The sequence below is a fragment of the Pterocles gutturalis genome, unplaced genomic scaffold (genome assembly GCF_000699245.1).
Source record: "Pterocles gutturalis isolate BGI_N339 unplaced genomic scaffold, ASM69924v1 scaffold20817, whole genome shotgun sequence".
Taxonomy (NCBI): domain Eukaryota; kingdom Metazoa; phylum Chordata; class Aves; order Pterocliformes; family Pteroclidae; genus Pterocles; species Pterocles gutturalis.
The window spans coordinates 2666-17769 of NW_010108407.1; the positions used below are offsets into that span (position 1 = coordinate 2666).

Genomic DNA, 15104 nt, shown 5'->3' on the forward strand with positions numbered 1-15104 from the left:
TGGCTCTTCTTCCACGCCTGGGGGGTTTGGCAGGGAGGTGGCAGGGGTTTGGTGTCCCCAGCCCTCGGGGTAGAACAGGAGCTGCCTGACTGCTGGGGAATGCGGCGTGTTGGCATCCACGTCCCAAAGCAAGGGAGGGGGCCAAGGCAAGCCTCAATTCCAGCTTTTTCCCCCCAGTCCTACCCGCCAGGATCTCTTCTTTCTGTTTGCCTGTTTTCTCCTGCCAACAACCGTTCACCCCATGCTCCCTTCTCCACTTTGCCAGGTTTCCAGAGGACCGAAGCCCCACGGCCACCGGGAGGAAAAGACCTGCACGGTAACTACCAGCTGTCCCCTGGCCCCACGCCGGCAGCACAATGTGGGGCAGCCCCACACAGGGAGCCCATCAGCCCCAAAACAGCGCCCGCCCTGCCGTGAGCCCCAACCAGAGTGCACGGACAGGGGATTGCATTTCTGTTACCACGAGCGGCATTCCGCTTCCCAACCCCGTGTTCATCACGGCGGCAGCTGGGGATGGCTTTGGGAATGTCCCCCCATTGCCCGAGACCTTCCCGAGGCTCCACGCCCGAGGACTCTGCAAAGGGGCGCGATGCACACGCGCTTCCCAGCGGCACAGGGCTGCGTGCAGGAGGGACTGTGCATCCCACATCAGCAGGGAGCCTCTGCAGCTCTAACCTGACAAAGACAAAAACTCACAACCGATTTAAAAAAAAACCAAAAACCACCCCGTTCCCACAAGGTAGAAAGTAATTTTCAGAGCTGTAGAGAGTGGGAACCTTTAAACGCATAAATCTGCTTTATCTCTCTGTAGGTCAGCATAACAGCACTTTTCAGGGAAAACCGAGACAAACCAACCAGGCTGTTATAGACACAGATGCCGTGTGCCCACACGCTGGTTTTGGCTGGCGGGCAGCAGGAGCCGGGCGCCCACATCCCCCTGGGCAGGCTGCACCGGCACCGGGTGGTGGGATGGGGGGTGCCCCACGACCCCTCCCAGGGCAGAGGCTTACATTAACACACCACCCTTAGACCTTCTGCCACCTCCCCAGGGGGCTGGAGCTGGCAGCAAAGGGGCCAGAGCCCCAATTTGGGGAGCCAGCAAGGGAGCAGGGGGTGAATGCAGACCAGCTGGGTCAGGATGCTCTCGGAGCCTCTCGGGCATCCCGCTCCCACCGGCCCTTGCCGAGCAGGCGGCAGAGGGGTGTCCCGCCTGCCATGTGAGGGTCACAGCTAAAGCAGCACGCAACCAGCCCCAGCCTCTGCTCCCCCACGTGCAGCCCGAGGCAGCTGGCTTCTCCTCGTCACCTCTCTCCAGCAGCTCCACAGCACCCTTCCTTCACCTCTCCCAGTGCTCGGGAGGCACACAACAGCGTTTTAGCTTTGTGAGCTCTTTTAAATCCTTTTTCCAGAGAAATATAAATCCCACAAGTAGGAGAATCTCTTTAGAATCACAGACTGGTTTGGGTTGGGAGGGACCTTAGAGATCACCCAGTGCCACCCCCTGCCATGGGCAGGGACACCTCCCACCAGCCCAGGTTGCCCAAAGCCTCATCCAGCCTGGCCTTGAACCCCTCCAGGGATGGGGCATCCACAGCTGCTCTGGGCAACCTGGGCCACTGCCTCACCCCCCTTTGGTCCTGAATGGCTCTGAGAGCACACGACGGCGGGGTGGGGGGGTGCTGCGGGGCTCGGCTCTCCTCTCCCCAGCCCAGCAGGCAGTGGTCCAGGGCAGACATCCCTCCGACACGCCTGTGTGCCGAGCTACAGCTGCATCATTCGGGCAGCTCACTGATGGGAGAGAACAGTGTCAGCTCATTCAGTGGCTGTTAAAAAATAAGTGATCTGATTAATTAGGGTGAGTTATTAACCCTTTGTTCCCATGGAGCAGAACCGGGAGCCCAGAGCCTGCAAAGACACAGCCAGCAGGGCAGGCACACCCGCGTCAGCCTGGCTGCTCCCTGGGCAGCACTTCTCACGTGCTTGGATTCATACAGAATCGTGGCTCCTTACCATGCGAAACCGTTATCGCTTTCAGCAAAACCACTGGAGAAATCCATCTCTTTGGTGGGTTCTTTTCAAAAAGTCATGTTTTTGCCAGGGCTTCCACAGCACAGATGTCCCCCGATACTCCCGCATCGTATCTCGCGCACCCCTGTGTAACATCCCGGGATTGTCCGTGCTGTCACCCAGTGCCAAAGCCGCAGGGCCACCTCCCGCCCCAGCATCGCCCCAGCTATCCCAGACCAGACAGGATGGCTCCTGCTTTCCGTGCAGCTGGCAGGGACCTCGTGTCCTCTGCTCCCTGAACACCCGCTGACAGACATCGCTGCGGGCCGGGCGGGAGCTCTGCCGTGGCCCCTTGCTCAAGCAGCCGGCCAGGAAAAACACCCCCTCCCTGCCCCAGACAATGACAACTCGTTTCTTCCCAGCGTATCCATGGGACAAATCCTCTTTGAAATCCATGCCAGTGGATCTGCAGCAATTTGAGAAGCTGGATGCCTACGCATTAAAAGTAAGTGTTGCTTTTGCCACCGCTCCTCTCCCAGCCCCGCTGCGGGACTCTTCCTTGCGACCCAGCTCCTGGCACTAACACCAGCTTAGTCCGAGCTATCAGGGCAAGTGCATCAAAATGTCCCAAACAAGTGGAAAACCATTTCTCTGCCAACAGAGATCCCGCTCTAGGACAGAAACTATGACCGAAAATACTTCTTGCTTGAAACACGGCTTTGTATTTCTATTTTTAATGAAGCCAGAGTTAGAGCAGCCTCCTGGCAGGCGGGGTCTCACCAGCTTTGGAAGAACAAGTGTGCAGGGAGGAAGGGAGATCTACCGTAGCATCTTCTTCACCACAACCTTGCCATGCTTCCTCCTCACAAACAGGTAAACGTCACCAACAGCGTTGAGGAACTTGTCAAAGCCCTGCTTAAACAAGCCCGGACAGATCTGGAGAAGGTCCGAGCCATCTGGATGTGGATATGCCACCACATAGGTAGGTGGAGACCTTTGGTGGAGAAGTCGAGGCCGTTGCAGTTTACTGGATCTCTGGGGGGTTGGTTCCACGTGGCGGGTGGAAGGAAGGCTTTCTAGGTGTATTCATCCAGAAAATCTTATCTTGCCCTCTACAACTGCCTGAAAGGAGGGTGCAGTGAGGGGGGTGCTGGGCTCTGCTCTAAAGGAACAAGTGATGGGACAAGAGGAAATGGCCTCAAGTTGCACCAGGGGAGGTTTAGGCTGGAGATTAGAAAAAATGTCTTCACTGCAAGAGTGCTCAGGCATTGGAACAGGCTGCCCAGGGCAGTGGTGGAGTCACCATCCCTGGAGGGGTTCCAGAAACGTGTCGATGTGGTGCTTGGGGACATGGGTTAGTGGGTTGGGTGGTGTGGGGTTGACGGTTGGACTTGATGATCCTTGAGGTCTTTTCCAACCTTGATGATTCTGTGATTCTATGATTCTATGAAATACACTCAGAGGTTCTCCCACCATCTCCGTTTTCATACTCCCAGCACTGCCAGGCCCTACAGGCTTTGCACGTAAATTACTTCTTTCCGTATGATGAACCTGTTGCTCCTACCAGACTTATCCAAAGGTGTAACCATACAAGTCCCTAACATCCAAGCAGCCTGAGCATGAAGCCAGGCTGCCAGGCACCAGAGGCTCAGTTGTCACTTTCAGAGCCATCCAACACCACCAGAAGTTTCATCTCCACCACTGCCCTGAGCTGCCATCACTCATTTCCCCTGCCCCTTCCTACCCACTGCCAACCCAGGCAACACTGGTGTTTCAGAAATAACCAGAGATGTGAAGAGGACGAGGAAGGAAGAGGCGGCAGCATTTGCAGCCTCTCCAGTCCAGCTACAGACCGGCAGCATTTGCAGCCTCTCCATCAGAGGGGGCAAAATTCTTCTTTCCACCCCACGCTCCTTGGTGGGGGGAAGCTGGATGTGCAACGTGATTGTATGTTGCATAGCACATGCAAAAATATTTCCTTCCCACTAACTCTTGGGGTGAGAGGGGGAGAACCACAGCTAAACCTTACGCACCCCGATGGGCTCTGGTGCTCAGCTTGCAGTGGAACAGCCCTGCTGATGGAGAGCAGGAGAGCAGCGTGGGGAGCGCTGCCCTGATCCCACGCCTGCTGACACCAGCAGAGCTTTGGTCAGCAGAGTTAGGTCAATCCCAAGCAGCTTTAATCTTGCCCTTAAATATGCAGACTGCTGATTTCACTGCATTTCCTGACACCTAGCATTCCCATGGCTGCTGCCCATTCCCTCTTTATGCTATTAACTCATTGCTGCCTGCCGCTGCCCGGGCCAGATCCTGCTGGGGACGGCCGCTCCGGTTTGAGTCGGTCCATTCGCCTTACACACACTCATGAGAAGCCTCTGATCCCCGACAGGTACACTGTGATGTCCTCACAAGATTTTTATTTCGGTTTTTGCACCGTCATGGCCCTGGTTGTCCTTCCTCCCTGCAGAGCCTGACCCCTGTTTACCTGCATGGGAAACAAAACACAGTGCTAAACCGGCTGACAAAAATGCAATGTGTCCATCCTAGAAGAGCACTGATGACTCTTGGTCCTTCCTCATCCAAACCCCACTTTAGCAAGATCCCTGCTTGCTGGGAATCAGCTCCCTGCTCACCTGGGATGGGCTGTTTCCTCCATGCAGCAGGAGCACTAAAAGAAATTATTTTAGCTGTGATTTCTAGCATAACTACAGAGCCCTGTGCAGCCAGCTAGCTCTCCACACCCCTCAAAGTGCTCTGCAGCTTCGCTGGTGCCCAGGGAACAGCCCCGGTCGAGCAGCCAGCCTTCCCCCGTGAGGAAAGATGAGCGGCCGCAGCATCTCAGCAAAGCACAAAGCGTGCTGCCAGCTTTCTCTCCTCTTCCACAGCATTAAAGGGAGGATGAATCAGCTGATGCAGCATTCCTTAGAGCTTTGTCAGAAAAATATGTTCGGATGTTAATACAGAGGCTAGGGCCACGACAGAGGTTGGTCAGTACTGGGTTAACCTCCCCAGACCAGTTCCTCCAGCTCCGCTGCGGGAACCCCGCTGTGCTGCTTTGCTCCGTCCATTCAAATTAAGATTTCCTATGCTTCGAGGTATTAATACGCCTCGCTTGCAACAAGCCATTTCAGGTATTTCCCAACAAGCTACTTTCCAGGTAATTTTAATACAAATTGCTTGCAAAGAGAGCAGAAAGTTCCCTGTCTGCTTTTGACAGCAACACCACCGCACTCCCTCCAGCGCAGAGCGCTCTGGTTTCTACTGGGAGGCTGTAGTTCCCCCCACACAAGGGCTGCTAACCCAGCAGATTTTTCCTCCCATTTCAGTTCAGTTGCAGAATCCCAGCCCCAGCTGAGAAGAGCGACGAGAGCCAGACCCTGTCCACCCTCGTGCGAGACGCGCCACGGCTCGCTCCTCCTCGCTCGCGCTCACTGAGACGAGGAGCGATGCGAGCGCTGCTCCTGCTGCCCATCCATCCCGCTGCCTCGGGCTTTTGGATGAACTTTGTCTGTGTTCCCTCCCGCAGAATACGACGTAGTGGGCTACCATAACAAAAGCCAGCTGTCGACCAAAGCCAGCGATGTGCTGCAGGCGGGGAAGAGCATTTGTGAGGGATACGCTGAGCTCTTTGAGCGGATGTGCAGGTAAATTAAACTCAGAAGCATTCATTGCCAGGGAGAGTTAATGTTCCCTGCCATCCCGGTGCCTGTCCTGTCTGCCCCTGCATTGACTGATGTGACTTGAAGCAGGACGCAGAACTCTAGCTTTCGAACCATGCTGTGGAGGAACAGCTAGTCCTAGAAAGGTCAATTTTGCTCCCTCCTCCCCCCGCTTCTCGCCCTCCCTCCCAGCATAATTCACTTTGTGCCATCTGCTGAGCTTCGCGTCCCATTAACATAATGGCAGATGAAAACACGGCGCTAATTGGGTTAGAGGAGGCCGCGTGTTCCCTCTGAGTGTTTGCATGGAAAGGGTAAAAGCATGGCAAGATTTGAACAAGAAGGAGCGTTACCTCCAATATGCTGCTGGGCAAGAGGCAGGCAAAGCCCCAGAAGGAGCTTTCCCAAAATCTCCCGTCCACGGCAGCACTGACAGCGGTCAGTCTCAAAGCGCAGCACCACTGCAGCCAGGCTGTAATTCCCATTTTATAGCTACGGCAGCATTGGATGACTAAAATCCATTCTCTCACCTACAAAACTCTGTTGCCTTCCCTGGGGATTAGCTGCACAGAGAAGTGGGATTTCCCCCACCCAGGAGTGGGAGCAGGACTTCACCACCACAAAGCCATTCCGCAGCCAAGGCTCCCCATCCTCGGCAGGGAGCACATTGCGTACAAACGCAGTGCAAATCCCTTCTCCTTCGCCTTTCTCCAACCCCCTAAAGCAAGAAGACGGCTGTTGTGCCAGGGAACCCTCCAGCCCCACGGCAAGGAGCAGCATCTCCCCTCTCCTGGCCGTATGCAAGAGGTTGGCTAGAGGAGCAAGGGCAGGCTGGCAATGGGGGTCCCTGGTAGGTTTGGACCCATGTAGAAGGGTTGTCCAAGAAGAGAAAACTGGACCTGACAATGTGGCCAGGACACCAAACGGGAAGGGGGCTCCTCAGGCTGGAAAGCAAAATGCCCATCCCAAAGAGCGTGGGCTGGCGAGGCAGCTCTCCCAGGGAGCAGCTTCCATTTACACGTTAGCTTTGGAAAAAATTAAAGACCACTTATTAATTGGCACGTGTAAGTAACAACTGGCTTTCCAAAGCATTCAAAAAGATTTGGGAAGGTTCTCACCATGAAATAAACAAAATCTACAGGGAAAAGGGCAGACAGAAAAAAAATTCCGCACCAGGTGCTAATGTGGTGAATACTTCCAAGCAAGAACATCTCCGCGATATCAGATCTTGCTTTCTAAAGAGTAAAATAAAGAAATAGGATGATGAACTACGAATTTATAACAGCATCTTATGGAACAGTTATCAACAGTCAGAAGTGGGGGAAATTTGCATCTGTTCATTAAAAAGCATATGTTTAGTTCATTAAAAACATTAATCTTTCCAAGGATATCTTTTACTATTTACAGGCTCTGTTGATTTATTCCTCCTCTTAATTCCTCAGTTTCAGGTTGATTATTCATTTTGTGACTTGGGAAACCTCCCAGTCACCCAGCCTATTACTTTTATTAAATATTAGGTAAATGTTTAGGTCATTTCCTGAAAAACTGTAACTGAAGACAGCTGTTTCTTGCAAGAGGATCTCATCCCTTTTTCTTGTGCACTGCTCAAGTCTGAGCATAAAGGCAAGAGGCAAAGAGCAATCGCTTTCTATAAAGATATTTCTGAGCCAAGTTTCAGGGGAAAAAGGTCTTCTAAAATGCCTTTTTTTCCTAGTGCTCCTGCCGAGGCAACTTTAACAAACAACCCCATTTGCCAGTCACCCTGAGTCCCCCCCAAAAGGTCCCACTGAATTCAGCAGGTGACACTGATCGAGTCCTGCTTGTCCCAGTGCCAGCAGAGGGAAGAGTTCCTGGTGCGTGTGGCCACTGCTTTGGCAGGCAGGCTTCTTCCCGGGAGCCCAGCCTCCCGTCAGAGGGGACGAGGGGCAGGCGGTGGGGGAAGCTGCCCACAATACACCAGTTTCCAGACATCAGGCATGATGGCGATGAACACAAGCATAGGCTTCTGAACAATATTGTAGCATTGTTTATCAAGAACTGGCGTCCCAGCTGACAACCAGACTCCAGGAGGTAGCGTGGCTGAGTCCATCAGAGAGCGTAAATTCAAGAATTCAACTGAGGGCAAAGGCAGCAGGCCAGATTTGGGGCAAAACTCCCTTCCCAGAGCTGACGATGAAGGCAAAACAACGATTCGCGCTTGGAGGTTTCAGCACAACCTCTGGGAACAGAGCTGGCCGCACTCCCTACAGCGGATCTGAACACTCAGCCGCTCCTTATGCACAATGAGTCTGCAAATCACCCAGGTTTCGCATCCTCCTGCTTTTCCTGCTTTCTGCAGTCAGTAGCTTTCCTTCCTTCCAGGCACAGGACCGTACACCCACCTACAAGTATAAACCATTCTGTCTGCCTCTGCAGAAGCCAGATTTGCTTCTTTTTTAGATTAAATCATCAAAGTCAACCTGAAATCAAAGGCAAGAAGATGCCATTGAATTTCAGTGACACCTGTAGCAAGATCCACTTTATTTCCTGCTCTTTTGGAAGCAGAAGAGCAACTTGGCTTTAACGTCCTCCCCGCTGCACCAAGCCGATGTTGCCAACTGTTTCTTAATTCAGTTCTTTTGGTCTGCCCTGTATGTAGGCCATCTTCTGCCATCGCATTGCCACTTCAAGCATTTCTGGAGATCATCTCCATCTTCTCTCTGCCTGGTTAATTTATCTGTCTGATGTCATTTACACGAGAATGGAGACACAATCGCTCTTTTCACCGAAGGCTTGCTATCTTACAGGAGGTTTTAGCCTGGTTTTTCATCTGTCTGGTATTAGAGCCCACTGTTTGAATGCTCTGACCTTTCTTTTGAGCACTTTGAACACATCCAAGCACAAACTCTTCTTGCTGCTTTGCGAATGTTCGCTGTCAGCGAGAGCACAGAGAGGACAAAGGGCAGAACTCATCCCTTCCTGTTCTCCCTGGATATCCCAGCTGACAAGAATGTCTAGAGAAACCTAGAAGGATTAGATGCCAATCCCCATGAAATTCGCGGGAATTTGGTACTTAGCTCCTGTTAGGCCCCTTTGATACTCCTAGGCTCAGATCTTCCTGGAAGTTGGCGGGCCAGCTCCGAGTCTCAGTTACACCACGTAAATCCAAGCTCTCACCAGCCTCATCAGGGGAGTTGCTCAGCTGTACTGCCCAGCTCCATGTCAGAATTTGGCTCATGAGTGACTGTGGGCTGGCAAAGGCTTTCCAGACCCCCTGCGACACCAGTTTTCCCAATGGCATTCCTTCCAGCCCTTCCACATCCTTCTCAAGCACCTCGTGTGACGGGCAGCGCCCGGCTCTCGCCGCAGAACAGCCCACGCCACGCAAGAGCCGGCTGGCACGCTCCTGGCTCTCCACCGGCCATCCCCAGCTGGGACAGGGCACGGCCGCCCTCCTCCTCTCCATAACTCCATCTTCTCTCTGCAGGCTGGGGAGCTGAAGTGACCAGCTGCCTTTAAACCAGCATCACCTCCGTGAGCACAGCGGTCCTCCCCGTGAGCACTGCTGCACCGCCAGTTACCAGCCAGTACCTGCTACCAGACCTCTGCTCCTTAACAACCATGCTTGCTCTCTTTCCCATAAACACCGCTGTTCTTCTGAGCTACACCCGCGTTGTGCAGACAATCTTGCTCTTGGAGCATGCACAGTTTGTTCCTTAAGGTAGCTGTTCCATTTCACGTGCTTTTCGATGAAGAGGACAAATGTTGATACCATCCTCCACAAAGGACAATCCTCTCGGAGAAGCAATTTTAGATCAATACTGAAATAAGATGCCAATGTTAGAACCCGTTGCTATCAACAGCAGAGAGCTTACTAACACAGCGCTTATTTAAACCGTATTTACACATCAATACAGGTATTCATTTTTTTTTTCAAAGAGGCTATTTAATTATTTGTACCCTGGGCAAGCTCGCTCTTTAAGGAAACTCAATCAGCATCCACCGTGCCATGAGGTCTGAGATATCTTAGTTGGTGTCAAACACCAGGTCTGCTGTTACAGAGAGAACACAAGCAGGAACAGACACACTTTCACTTTATAATTACACGGGCTAATTATGGACAGCATCAAAGGGATTCCACCGAGTAACAAGACAGAGAGCAATTAAGCACTTTGTCATCCTCCTCTAACAACGCTGAACTGATGGTGCAGCAGACAGAAAGAGAGGGAATACGCAAAAACTGGAAAAGACCCTTCGCCAGCGGGATGCTCTCTTGAAGTGCCTGTGCAAAGGCTACAAGAAAAACCAGCCCCTACCCAGCACCTCGGCCATCGCTACCGTGGGTTACTCCCACACACATCCCATGTGAAGCTGTTCACTAGCATAGCCCAGAAAAACACCGTCTCTACGTCATGTCGGTGGCCAAAGGGGAGAACTGGCCGGTCTCCAGCAGTGCCGACAGGCTGGTACGGGAAGGTGGTTAGAGGAAAGCTGTACAGAGATTCCTCCTGCCAGGAAAAACACAGCGCCCCAACTAACAGCAAGCTTCCCAAAGAACCAGAAAGTGCAACAGCCTGGACACTGAGCACAGCAGGCTGTCACCTGGGGCAGAACTTTAGTTTTCAGAGAGGCACGCTTGGACACTTGAAACCCCAACTCCCCTGGGAGCCAGCTGGGAGGAGGCATCTGAGGGGCTGGTGGATCTGGTCACCTTCGTCGCAGGACTGCAGTTCTGCAGACGTGCCAGGCTCAGCTCCTCACATCCTTCCACCTGCGCCGACACACGTAAAATGAAGTCTCCTGCTGCATCTGATTGTTTCCTCTTAGTATTGCAGGAATCCAGTGCATGAAGCTGTCGGGATACTCCAAGGGGTACGGGTACAAGCTGGGGCAGACCTTTACAGGGGACTCTGACCACACCTGGAATGCTGTCTACCTCGACGGAAGGTGGCATCTACTCGACAGCACCTGGGGAAGTGGTGCTGTCGATGATTCTTTCACCAAGTTCACCTTCAGGTAAGGAACCACCCTCTACGTTAATACATAAATCTACCCCAAAGGCAGAAGAAAGTGTGATAAGAAACCAAGCGGTGACCCCCAGCAAGACCCAAAGCCCTGAGCAGGGCACCTGGGCTGCCTGTGCCAGGGATGGAGCAGGCGCCTGTAGAAAGGCAGTGACACTGAGCAGCGAGCCGTGTACCTGCCAACTGGGAACTGGGTTTGTTGTCACATCCTCAGCCTGTGCAATACTCCATGGCACTGGATCCGCAGCCTTCAGCTGCCCGAGCGTGGGTGCCTCCCCGCTCTCAAACAAGGAGCGGTGCCTCCCTCTTTCTCCAGGAGCCCATGGTCGCAGGGGATGGTGCAGTTATCCTGGTTTTATCCAAAAGCTCAGCGTGTGCCCTGGGAAGGGACGGCTAAAGCTGAAGTTCCTCCTCTGCCTGGAGAATCTCAAACCCACCGACCTCAGCTTCCCAGCAGCCCAAAACACTCTGAGTGCCTCCTGCGGAAACCACCGCCCCTGCGCAGGGGAAGAATGAGCTATGAACAGTTACTATTTTGCCTTTAATGTTTTCCTTTTTCTTCCAGGTACAATGAGTTTTATTTTCTGACTCACCCAGCTCTGTTCATTAACAATCACTTCCCAGACAACAGTAACTGGCAGCTTCTTAAGCCGACCCTGACGCTGAAGGATTTTGAGAAGAACATGCTACACAACAGTAATTTTTATATGATGGGCTTGCTGACCGCCCACCCACAGACCGCGGTCATCCAAACAGGTGAGCACCGCTGGCGGGGGGACCTGCAGAGCATCCTCCCTTGCGCAGCTCTGCGCCTGCCACATGCTGTCGTGCACGTAGGGAATCCCATTCCCAGCTTGGTTCTGGAAAAATCAAAGTTCTTGGGGCCAGGGAGGGTCTTTTTTCTTTCTTTTTTCTTTTTTCTTTTTTTTTTTTTTTTGTTCAAGCTGTGAGAAATTATTGTAGCTCCTGGGTCTAAAAGAAAGTCTCAGTTAGCAGCTGAGGATGAGTTACCCTATCAGCCAGCATCGGTGGTGCAAAATTAGAAGTATTACACAGTTATTTATTGGCAACTCTGGCTTGAAAATGACATTAAAACCTTTTATGATGTTCCAAAATTTTGACTTACTGAATAATGGGTAGACAGGCACTTCTTCCTGCAATGCTCAGCACTCCAAGGAAGCCCAGCAGCTCTCTGAACACAGAACTGTTGGGGTGACACCACCAAACTACAGCGCCCACATTTACAATCACCTTCCTTGGGTTTTAGAAGAGCTGCAGGAATCAAACGAGATATAGCTCACTTACGAATACTGGGAACTCAGAGTTAAAGGCAACAACATTTTAGGACCTAATGTTGTCTTCAAGCCGCTTGGGAGCAGGCTCACAGGGAGGTGGGTTATCTCCCAGCCGCACACCAGAGGGTTCCCACGCTTTTCTCTGCAGCCCCTTGGAACAGCAACTGGACTAGCCATCAGGTCGAACCACGCCAAATGAAGCCCTTCTCGAGCGCACGGGCGCTCAGTTACATTTCTCACAGGCTTTCATATCCTATAGGGCCACAGCTCCCTTTCAGCGTGTATCAAACCAGGACAAATGCACATCTCCAGAACAAAGGCCCCTCTTCCCTGCCTTCTTTCGGAGGGATGCTGGCCTCGGCAGACAGCTGATGAGCTCTGACCCATCAATTGCAGCTCTTTATTTTACTTAGAGAAGCAGCAATTTACTGGGACAGATTATTCTTCCCAGAACAGAGTGTACAAGCAAAAAATGTACCAAGGCTCCTATGTGGTTTCTTTTCTTTTGTATTTCCTAGTAAATGGGAAAGCCTCCGTATCGGTGGATTGCCGTTCTGCCACGTTATTTACGTTTAAGCTGAAGGGAACAGATGAACACGGTTTAATGACTTTGAAAAAACACGGAATGAAGCTGGATATCTACCCGCAGAAAACAGGGAATCACAAGCTGCAGATCTTTGCCAAGCCCTCCAAAGCCCCCGACGAGGTCTACAGCTGCGTGCTGGAGTATGTCGTAGAGTGCAAGTCTGTGGACAAGGCCATGCGCTTCCCCAAGGACCTGCACCAGCCCGTCGGACCGAGCTGGTTCACAGAGCGACAGGGCTTCCTGCGGCCGTCACACCCCAACCCCGTCATCCACACCAATGACGGGCGGTGTTCGCTCACCTTCACCCTGGGCAAGGACATCAGCGTCTTCGCTTCGCTGCACTGCGACGACAGCAGCCTGACCGAGGACGTGAGAAGGCGGCACATCATGCAGATCCACCGCGGGAACCAGATTGAGTTTAAGATCCACCTGCCCCACGCAGGGAACTTTGTTCTGAAAATCTACGCCAAGAAGAAGTCCGACCCTGGCAATTACGACTACATCTTCAACTACCTCATCACGTGCCTGAACACCGAGGTGAAGTGGCCAGCTTTCCCGCAGAGTTACACCAAGTGGCTGGAAGGCTACGAGATACTGGAGCCCCTCTCCGGGCTGCTGCCGGCGAACCGCAACGTTCAGTTTAAACTCAAAATGCACGGGATAGCGAAGGTGCTGGTTCAAGCTGAGAACACTTACCCTCTCACCCAGAGCAGGGGCTACTGGGAGGGAACCTGCAACACCTCGGGATGCCGAGAGGTGTTTGTGATGGTGCACGAGAACGCCAACCACAGCTTCTACTCGCACGTCCTGAAATACGAGGTGGAGACCCAGTAACACCCCCACCTTGTTCTTTCACTCGCCTGCATGCACCACCGTTTCCAACGTGCCCAAAACCAACACAGCTTTAGGAGATCGCTCATTCTCTCCATCCAATCTGTTCTTTCAACAAACACAGGACAACACTTGCAGGCTTTTGCAAGACCAAGGGCTCAAAGAAGTTCAAAGAAGCAGAAAATCCTGTTAAGAAGGGAGCAGCAGTGGAAGAAATTGCATAAAACCCTCAGCTATGTTTCAGTAATAGTGTCCAGACAAACATTTTGAAGAAAACAACTGACTGTCTGGCCATAGCTCACACTGTGTGAGCAGCGATTGCTGGTTTCCAAGTTATGGACCATAAGAAAAGTCTTACGATGGCTACTCCAAGCAGAATCCACCTAGCGATGGTGCAGGATGGAGAAAGTACACCCTGGTTTTGAGCAGCAATATTGGACACAAGGAACTTCAGGATATTTAAACCGAGTTTCTGTATATCTTCAGTCAAGTTGCACAAAACACATCCCAGGAGAGAGAAGCGTTAGGAAGAAGATACAGCGTGAAGTTTTCTTGTGCACTTCATTGTCTTACAAATTTAAGTGATACTGCGAAATGACTTTTTACACTGACTCTTAAATACAATAAACAAAATCATTTTTACCTTTTTATATTAGAGTATGTGAATTGTAAAGACTTTTTCTGCAATATTAAGACTGTAATCATATCTCAAGCATATAGGTGTTTCCATAACTAAAACAACGGTAAAACGGAGAATAAAGTTCTCAGAAATCACTCCTCCCTCCAATTTGTCTATGCAATACCGCAACTAAAGAACTTCGGGGGTTATATGGAATAGCAGGCTGAGTGACATTGTTATCACGTAAAAAACTCTTTGGTGCTGTACTCTCGGAAAATCCCAACATGCTCAAGGCAGAGGTGGTCTTCTAGTGACTCCCACCACAAATACACATCATAAGATCGAGCAACATTTTCATAAAGGATTCAGATGTCCGTAAGTGTTAGCGTGACCCGAGAGATATTATGTTTAAGCTTGAATTTAAAATAAACCTGTTATGTTGTTGCATTCTATTTCATTGACCCAATGATATGAATTCTTCTGCACAAAGCTGCTGCTCTTTTCCACGCAAAATCCACGGGTTACTCCTACACTCCCCTCCTCCTCGGCGACGGGGTGGCAGAAGTTACACGGGAGAGGAAAGGGCTGCCGCTCTGCAGCAGGGTCGCCTCCTCTGATCCCTCCTGCATCGCTCCCTCTGCTCCAGCAATGAGCTCCGAGTCCCGTTTTCAGTAAGTTGAGTGGGTGTGCAGGGTGCCCGGAGCTGTCCTCCAGCCGCTGAACTCGGTGAGGATGCAGCTGCTGCAGACACAGAGCTGCAAATAGAAACACAACGTGCAAGCCAGCAAAGCTTCCTCTAGGCTGCAGAGCTGTCGCGACCCAGCAACAGAACCACCCTGGGTGGGATGAGTGGGGTTCGCGGAGGCTCTATATATATATTCCCTTGGGACAAATTAAGGTGAGACGGCACCAAAGAATTGCGTCCTGGCTTATCATTTTAATGCACATAATTGTTTAGGGAAAAAGGGAAAATGTGGGGTATATAATTGTTTATGGAAAAGGGAAAATGTGGGGTATACAACAGGGTCAAGGGAAAAGGAAAATCACTTGGTAAAGACAATCCACGAATATTTTCCCATCCACTAATAACACAAAATCTCATAG

The 15104-nt window shown here is 51.7% G+C and overlaps 1 protein-coding gene across 1 annotated transcript in view; it reads left to right on the top strand.

Moving 5' to 3' along the window:
* KY (kyphoscoliosis peptidase) overlaps positions 1-13384 on the top strand; it is a gene marked incomplete at its 5' end in the record, with an annotated part of 15799 nt that extends 2415 nt beyond the window's left edge. Inside the window, 7 exons of the mRNA XM_010072637.1 lie at positions 266-316; positions 2430-2512; positions 2881-2989; positions 5534-5651; positions 10473-10661; positions 11235-11425; positions 12483-13384. Coding sequence (XP_010070939.1) covers positions 266-316; positions 2430-2512; positions 2881-2989; positions 5534-5651; positions 10473-10661; positions 11235-11425; positions 12483-13384 — 1643 coding nt within the window. The remainder of the gene's footprint in view (positions 1-265; positions 317-2429; positions 2513-2880; positions 2990-5533; positions 5652-10472; positions 10662-11234; positions 11426-12482) is intronic.
* Positions 13385-15104: the final 1720 nt, after the last annotated feature.